Below are 9588 nucleotides of genomic sequence, written 5' to 3'. Positions count from 1 at the left end.
ATTCCAAGCTTTAACTTGTTGTTAAACAAATGTTTAAACAACTCTGTTCAAATATTTTATTAGTTTGTTTTCTGATATTCTCGCAAAATAACACAAGGGGTACCTGCGTTAGTTATCCACAGTTTTGAACTAATAGACTAGAGAGAAGGTAGATAGTCAACAGCACCCACCACCAACTCTTGTTTAACCGAATAGTGGGATTTAAACATCACCCTTATAATGGATCCACAAACCCAAAGTGGAAGGCGTGGTTTCTATCTTTTTTGACGATAATGAGAAGTGCACGACAATATTGCAGATATGTTAACCACTGGGCCATGGTTGGATCGGTGAAAAAATGTTTCATTAACTTAGGTTCTGTAAGACATAAGATGAAAATGCAATGTAAAAACCTAAAAAATCGATTAAAGTTAGTATTGTTTAAATTTGGCTGTTAACTGGAGCGCAAATAATATTAAAGTAGCTCTAGAATGTTCTAGACGACATCACTGAAATCTAGTAACTTTGACAAGTACTTAGAAGTGAGACATAAGATATAAATACGAGTGGGACAAGCAATTAATAAAATAGTAAATGAGACAAGTGGCATATTTTGATCTATATTAGTTATTATGTATATTCGCTCACACGATCGATTACCAGTGAAAATATAAAAGAAAGTAAATTGAAAAATACAATATAACAGCAACTTTTACAGTATGAAAGTTCTGATTTTATTAATTACTATGTTCTGACCTACAGTATCCAGTCAGGATAAGGTAAGAGTTACATTCAAAAAGGTAAAAACAAAATAATAAAAAATTCATAGCCAGCAATGCATCTTTATTCATGGACTCTGCCGGGTTGAAAGTCAGGTCAACTCTAGAAATCGTGGAGTCACTAGCGACCTCCAGCTCCTTAATAAACAGGAAATCTTCAGTTTATGTCCATTGTATCAGCCTTACATTATACAGCTCAAAAGATTTGAAGGTTTCAGCACACATTATTAATGAAGTCACCACTGGTTGGTTGAAGAACAAGATAGCCAGGAAGGTCATGAATTCAATCCCAAGTGGCAAAATTTCAGATTTAAATGTAAGGTCATATGAATTTCAATTGGTTAGAAGGTCACCCAAGTATGTAGGTTGTAAAGAGGATCATAAATGACTATTCTCTAAAAACTACATTTAGATATAAGAGTAATAAAATGTTTACCTTTGTCAAGTTACATTTTTCTTGGCTTCAAATATACTAATACCCTAATCAGCCACAGATGTATCCCTAACATTTGTGAACTTTTCAGTCCCCAAATTTCATTGGGTCTCCACCTATAACTGTGCTGCACCCTGTTACGATTCCGGAGACAACAGCCAACACAGATCACCTTTCAATTCAGAACAATTCCTTCCACTACCATCTTGATGTTGCAGAAACAGAGCCCGGGTCCACCGTGAAAGGATCATTTGATGTTAAGTGCAAAGCTACACAATGGGCTAACTATACTGTGCCCACTACAGGCCTGCATTTTTAATGAGCAGTGAAAATTTCATACATGTACACTATATTTGAAAAAATAGTATGTCAATTAAACTGAAATCTAATCTACAAACTTTATTGAGTCTATAAACAGTTCCTTGTCATTTATTTTAAGTTTGAAGGAATGACTCAAAATGGAATAGCTTAATTTTGAATCTGTTTTTCATTCTATTGTAAAACGTCACATAAAAATGTGGGATGCTGATTTAGAGCTCTGGCATAATGCATCATTCCTATAAAAAGTTTCTGGGAACTTATCATTATATTTGAAATAGTTCTGAATATTTACAGCTTGTTGTATTACAAAATCTTTTTTTTTTTGCAGGTATCATACAAAGCTCTGTATCAAATTTTTCCTACTTTGGTAGAACCAATTTCCATGCATTTTTTCAACATGAAGATGTTAAAATATGAAATAAACCTCATTAGAGAATATTAAATAACTCTATACTTATCCAAAGTTATTACTATGGATAAGCATAGAATTATATATATTTACATAGAATTTATACATTTATATTACTAGTTTGAGAGATTGTTTTTATCAGTGGATTATTTTTGACAATAGTCTTTGTTACAGACAAATTAATTTAAATATTCCCTTATAAATGGCAGTTTTATTTTAAAATACAAATTGTTTTCACAACACATTTTCAGGCATGGTTGATGATCTTTTCAGTGTAGAAGTCTGCAATAGACATGAGATGCATCTTAAAATTTTGAAAGACTTACAAATTACTTATTCAGTTAAGAAAATCTTTTAGGCATTAATTTTTTACTATGATGAATACAACTTACCTTCAAAATGAGTATATATTTTTTCTTCATGATCACAATTTGCTAGTGAAATTTTAAGATTCTATTCCACACTTCATTGTAAAATTGTGATATAACTAAACATAAATTCTGTTAGCATTTGAATAGTTAGATACTCAGTAATGTTTAAATTAGAAAAATTAAAGCAACAAATGTACAGTGCATCCCAGAAATACTGATGTAACTGGTGAATAACATGTTCATTGTTTGCTAACAGTACACTAAACACTATATGATAATTAGTATTTATAGTGTGATTAGATATTTTTCTAAAATATGAATACAGAAATTACCCAGTCCTCCACACATTTAGAGTACACCTTATCTAATATCACTATTATACCAAGGAAAGTTATGTATATATATATATATATAATATCCAATTACAAGGAATATTATTTTGCAAACTAAAAATATCAAGAGTAAGAAAAACTTTATAAAAGAAAATTATATCCATCCTACAGACAGGTGGGCTAGACTTTTAACAGCAGCTTGAAATCAGTACTACTTCCAAACCAAGTAACATTTCTGAAAAGCATCCTTCTAATACTTAGTTCAATGCTGTAGCTATTGTAGTTATATCAGTAACTGTACATAGATGAACAGATAAAAAAGAAATTATCTACTATAGTAAGATGCTAATGTAGAATATTCTAAAAAACAAAAAAACGATTACCATCCAGCAAAACATTTTGCAATTTTATGTGCAATATATAAATATATTTTTTTTCAAATGGAATAGAAATGTAAAAAAGCTATAGATACCGGACTGTAAAACATTTGTTGGTCCTTTTACACTTTTCACAACATATACATATCTTAAAAGTAACACTACCAGGAAACTTTGTTTAAATATTTTCAGTAGTTTATAAATACAAGACCACCTAAGTTTTGTTACTCTGACATGAGGTCTTAAACTAAAACATCAACAATTACTTTTATTGTGCTTTGAAAAATGCTGCTTATTCAAAAAGTGTATACAATATCTGGTCTTCAAAATGGAAACCTTTCTGCATGTCAAATACAAACGTTACAAATATGCATTTTTTTATGAATTTAATAACAGAAAAAATATTTATTATGATTTAGAACACTAATTATTTAAAAGAACATAATAATATTTTTTTAAACACAAAATAAGATTGCTTGTTCAAATAATTAGTGAATTAATAATGAATACGTTCTACATGTCATAAAATGACTCCTGAAATGGTACCAACAAAAGATGATCAAAAGCTTGAACTAACATCTCTCTATTTTTTATTAATCATGATGTGCACTGAAAAATTATAATGAATATAACTTATAATTAGATTAAAATACTTTTACTCTCAATGTTTTGCTGTATCAGGTTTAAATACTAAAGTTTTCAATTATCAGGATCAGTTTCATTATTAGGAATTAATACATGGTCTTTAATTAGTTTGTTGAATTTTGAAAAACTAGAATCAGGTAAGGTGATGGCTAGCCTCCACAGTACCACAGCCAGCACCACACTTCCAGTGTTTAGCATTCCTAAAAAGAAAGCCATCACTCCATAAGCCATGGCATATCCAACTGCCACTACTGATTGCCATATTATGACAATGATCATGCACAAATGTCGACTCATGTAGTTCCAAAAAGTGCATGGTTCAGCACCACCATTTCGAACATTCAAATAATGTCTGTACAGACAGTTTGACAAGAGCAGTGTGTAGGGCATATAAAAGGTCAACAGCTGAAATGAAGAAAACTGTTGATATACATACTAAATATTAAAAAAATCTGACATACCAGATATCTTATACAAAAATATATTTTGTTTTCATAAATATTATCTCTATCTTTATTATTCTATAATTTTCACACACTACAGTATATATCCAATTTGTCTATAACATGATCAGAAATTTTAACTAAGTGGGAAACTTCCTAAAGATAAATCACACAATAAACAAGTTGCAAGCTAAATTTTGAATTTGACATAAATATAATTAAAGATACAAATACATATTGCATCATTAAAATAGCACTGTAAATCAGTCAAAAAATGAAACACATTATTATTAACATTACTGTTGCTTAGAGATATATATATTAGAAACCATTATTAACTATACTTTCTAACATTGCAATGATATCAATATGACAAGGCAATTTATACAAACCATTGTTTGACAAAAATATTGTGTGTATGTGTGCATGTCTGTTGAGCTGATTGTCACCCCATCTAACATGTACCTTTAGCCCCCCCTTCATATCTGGCCCCCTGTGCCACTCCCATGTCTCCCTAATGCATTGTGTCTGCTTATAATTGGCAAATCACAAGACTGATTGTTACAAAACTGTCATGAACCCTTAGGGAGTTAATGGCAGTTGGATTTGATCCTCCCCACATTTTCCCCTAACAATCCCTATGTCTTCCCCAAGCAATGAATGGGTATCTCCGCTAGTTTATTTTAAAGGAGCATAAGCTCTTTTTTAAAGGGTCCTTTTAGGTGGTGTTAGGGATGTTGAGATTTCTCTCAGAATTTCTTCTGTATGGTGTTTAAACACTACTGACAAAATTTTTAAAACCTTAGACTGAATTTCTTTAGTTTTCAGAAAGATCTGAAGAAAGATAAGCTAAATTTATAAACACTTAAAAACTTGTCAACAATTATTACACATTAATTAATGCATATTCTTTTTTTCTATTATAGCTTCAACAATTAATAAACTTAATTCAACTGTTGTTACTATAATTCAGTCATTGTATAGTTTCAGACATAAAACATCTGGAAGGAAACGCTCTATAGAAACAAAAATACCGGGTGCAATTTGTTACTGTTAAAAATAAACTGAGTTAATTTGGAAAAACTTTATTTTAAACTTCTCAATTAATATCTTTACATTTATCATATTCTAGCATATTTTAGTGTTAAATAAATTAAGAACTTTTCATGTAGTTTATGTTGTGTCATGATATTCTTTATACTACAACAAAGATAGACATATCAACAATGAAAATTATTGTAATTTTATGTTAACATTTTGTAGGAAAAAACACATTAACTTTAAACAGTGTTCTGCAAATAAATACACATCAGATTAAAATTTGGGCTATTTAGTTAACAAATTTAAAAGTATATTTTCAAAAGTGCAGTGACAAATTGTACTTATTGACAAATGCAAACAAGTCTAAATAGTAGATTTTCTTTCTTATATGTAAACATGAAAAAACCTTCCACAAAATACAAGATTTTTTCTATGTAGCAAAGGTAATAACCTAAGAACTATATTACAGGAGCATACATCATAATTAAAAGTTAATATTATCATGGTGCAAGAAAAGAATACAGAAACTGAAGTAAAAATATAATAAACTAAGTAGGTGAACTAACAATACTAGATCCTAGAGAAGACTTTTTCTCTAATTTTTCCCACAACTGCATTTGATTTTTAAAATAATATACAATAAAAACTGAGAATTATGAGTTAATTGATGTTATGTTTCCTTTTCAGAGATATATATTCTGAAACTTGCCAATAACAGTTTGCAAAACTTGTACGCAAATGGCAAAACAGTTCAGAATTTTTCTAGGTCTATGATAAGAATCATATGAAAAAGGAATAAATCAGTAAAATATGCTAGAACATGATAACTCTAAAGATATTAACTGATGAGTTTAAAATAAAGTTTCCCCAAACTAACTCAATTGTATAGGTGTGAATTGCATTTATTTTAATCTAAACTCTGATATAAAGTAACTACAAAATGTATTTAATTAGTAAATATTATTTTATGATTTTAAAATTAAATCTTTAACAAATAATGATAAGTTCAGATGTAACTTATAGCACTATATTACTTTGCTTATATACTTAATGAAATCCAAAAGTTGAGTAGCTTCAAAGAAGTTGAATCTTGATTACTTACATACAGGCTCCCTACATAAAATGTTGTAGCTCCAGGTAGAAATACTCCTTCCACAAATATACCCCATACAAAACATACACCAACATAGCCATCAATGATTTCTCCCAAAAACCATGGTCCTGCAAATAGAATTATGAGCCATAAATAAAATTTATCAATTTGCAATAATCAGGAATCAGAAATTTTAATGAAACTTTATCATCTCATGGAACACATTTAACCACTAATGACTTCATACTACCATTTTTGCACAAGAGCAAACAATTAAACAAATTTTAAGATTTTTTCCAATGTACAGAATATTTAGAATTATGTGATCAGTTTTCAACTTTCCATACCTGCTACTGCCTTAGAAACTGAGTTGCCAAATAAAATACTTAAATCATACACCAAAATTTAAGTAACAGGTAAAAGCCTCTGTGTTCAAATACTTGGTCAAAAAAGCAAGATAGATGTTAGGAGCATCATTATCAAATATTGCTTAGTTAATGAAATGATCGAAAACATAATCACCAAAATCTATACAATAAGATTGTTAAGAGATCTGATATTGTCAATGTGTCATTTTTCTCCATAAATAATGGAGAGAATGGTAGGACTAGTGGACATGAATATAAATTTTGGGAGGGTATGAGTCACCTTCAGCTAAGACAGTTTTACTGAGTGTTTAGATAATACATATAGTTTAGTGGATGGGACAGCCTAGATAAACCAACATGTCCCTTGTTGTCCTTAAATATTATGTTACCCTATGATAAGTTAAAGCTGTTATCATATGGAAAGTTAGCCTCCCTCAATATCAAGTTTAAGTCCTAACAGTCCCAGTGATAGCTATTTGACCACCTAAGCAATCTTTCATTCTGTAACTTCCCCTTATTTCAATTTTACTTCCAATTGTGCAGAAGAAATACACGTGTAATAATGTTTATTTATTTATACTTTATTAAAGCCTAAGAGAATATTATAGTAATTATGTTTCTCATCCTTGGTTAAAAATAATTTTCTAGGACCTTTCAGCTATTTTCATGACACTTTATAGACTTGTATCACCCCTCATATCTATCCCACTCTTATGCCTTTTCAGTTTTTAAATTTTATTAAATGAACCACATTTTAATTAAGATAGTTGTTCAATAAAACAATTAATTGTTATTCAGTTAGACAATGCATTTTATAAAGTAATAGTTTTCCATGTCTTTTCTAGGAACATTTATGGTTATCTCCATTTTCCATGATATTTTCAGACATGGGAATTAATTTTGAAAATTTTCAGGTTTTCCAGGATGTATGGGAACTGCACACTACTTGCTTCAAGTCCACTTTTTTATGAAATTTTATGCATGATCAAAATTGGTGCCAATCAAACCAATTCTGTTTGTGTAAGGGTTAATCTCAGATAGGTTTTAATCAAATATGAGTTTGGAGAATCTAATTTTTTTTCTTTACTAGCAATGATGATGGACAAAGTCAGCAAAATTCCAGTGCATCAAGTATTGGGAAACAAATATGATAATCCATTCTTGCATAAGTGTTCCAATACACTTTTTTTAAGAGTCATTTTAGTTACTCTCACTGAGAGAGCTACAATTGGTTACACAATTCTGTTAGACTGACATAAGTAGCCTTGCTATCTAATAAGATTATATGTTCCATACAATATTTTAGCAAGTCTGTTGAGCTCATTTATGGCTAGTCAGCAATAGAAAGAAACTGAACAATGAACTGTTTCTGCAGCACAATCTGACAGCAGTCAACATGAGTCAGACTGATTCTTGTTGGATAACAACTGAATCAACTCATTCTAGATGTATATCTCCAAACACTGCCTATGGATTTCTTGTTTGGTAATTCTTTTAAGGTGTCCTTTCATGACAGGCTCAAACATAACTGAACAACCAAAAACTTCCATTTCAAGATGAAAAAGAGCAAAAGTTTCAGTTTTATGAACTTTTTATCAAGACAATAAAGCTTTTATTACAGCTTGTTATTGCTCCATCTTTAGTTTTACCACATTTTTTATATTGAACATTTGGTTCATTTTAATTCAAGATTTTAATTCTTTTACTGTTAAAATTCTTTCAGATAATCTGCTGATTTTCAAGTCCTTTGTCCAATTTTATAACAGTGAAAAGTTCACTGTGCCATAAATCGTGCTGCAATAACAAAACACTGAATTATACATGACTGAATATTGAACCCACCATCTTCATTCTTCTTCACTGAGCAGTTATTGCATGTAATAAGTTTTTGTGAATTTACTTCTCTTGCTTCTATGGGAAAGTCATTCTTCTGCAGTTGTACTGGATTAATTCCGACCAACAACTGTCTCATTTTTGAATCAATTGTTTGCTGTTCAGCTTGAATACCCCCCCCCCCAAAAAAAACGACATATTTTCACTGTCCTTTTCCTCTTTAGAACTGTTTTTGACATGAAAAGTTGTGGTTTCTTAAATTTACGAGACAGCACAGCAAAATATTATAACTTTAGTATTGTTACTAGTTTTCATTGCATGTAGCAAAAGTGCTCAAACAGAGGAAGATAAGAAGAGTGGTGATATTATGTATTTACAATGACCTTGACAGATATAGTCATCTGCAAAATTATCATTATTTTGCAGACACAAGACATCAGATGGCCAATAAGTATAGTGAGGTTGGAGCTCGTTCAGACTGTACCATGGGTGCACACCTCCTCAACCATCAGTCTATACAGGTCAAAACCAGGTGTGAGAGAAGGGCACTTGTGATAAGTATCCATGCACAGCTCCTCTACTGTCAGACACTATGGGACCCTCACCAGTTGTGGGAAGAAGGCACCGTGTAGACATATTGGTTTATTGGACACAATTAGTAAGGATACTTACAGAACCACTACTCAACCAGACACTATGGGCCTCTTGCCTGCCGTGGGAGCAGGGTGTGCATACGATACCTCACAGTTGGATATGAAACAATACTATCTATTATGCCATCAAATACAGAGGGTTCAGGCCACTGAGGGAGTTGGAAGTATAATAAAAACAGATAAATATATCAGTGTGAGATAGTGGTATGTGACTTAATTCCACTTTGAGATTGTGATGTATTCATATGCAGTTGGGTGATCCACACTACATTCTGGGGAAATACCCCTGCCCAGAACACCATTGAGGGACCAATGTTTTAGCCCCAGCACTTAAATCCCAATCAGTGAGGATTTTCTATGGTTCACCACCCCAGAAACTGGGAGCTGGTAAGTGGCAAAGGTATCCTGTGCTCCACTCGAAGGGGGGAATTCACATAGAGACCCGAAGAATGTGTCCAGATCTCCATCGTGTGCTTAACAGAAAGGTCTTTTACTGCAGACAGTGCAATGA

General features: G+C 31.3%; 1 protein-coding gene across 1 annotated transcript in view; it reads right to left on the bottom strand.

The window, feature by feature from the left end:
* Positions 1–689: 689 nt before the first annotated feature.
* Positions 690–9588, bottom strand: part of LOC106468234 (transmembrane protein 62-like) — a 102172-nt gene continuing 93273 nt past the window's right edge. Inside the window, exons 13-14 of the mRNA XM_022396566.1 lie at positions 6233–6351; positions 690–4051 (exon numbers count right to left, since the gene is read on the bottom strand). Coding sequence (XP_022252274.1) covers positions 3701–4051; positions 6233–6351 — 470 coding nt within the window. The 3' untranslated portion in view covers positions 690–3700. The remainder of the gene's footprint in view (positions 4052–6232; positions 6352–9588) is intronic.

Source organism: Limulus polyphemus, unplaced genomic scaffold (genome assembly GCF_000517525.1).
Source record: "Limulus polyphemus unplaced genomic scaffold, Limulus_polyphemus-2.1.2 Scaffold2926, whole genome shotgun sequence".
NCBI classification, from domain to species: domain Eukaryota; kingdom Metazoa; phylum Arthropoda; class Merostomata; order Xiphosura; family Limulidae; genus Limulus; species Limulus polyphemus.
This window is presented reverse-complemented; position numbering and strand designations above follow the sequence as displayed.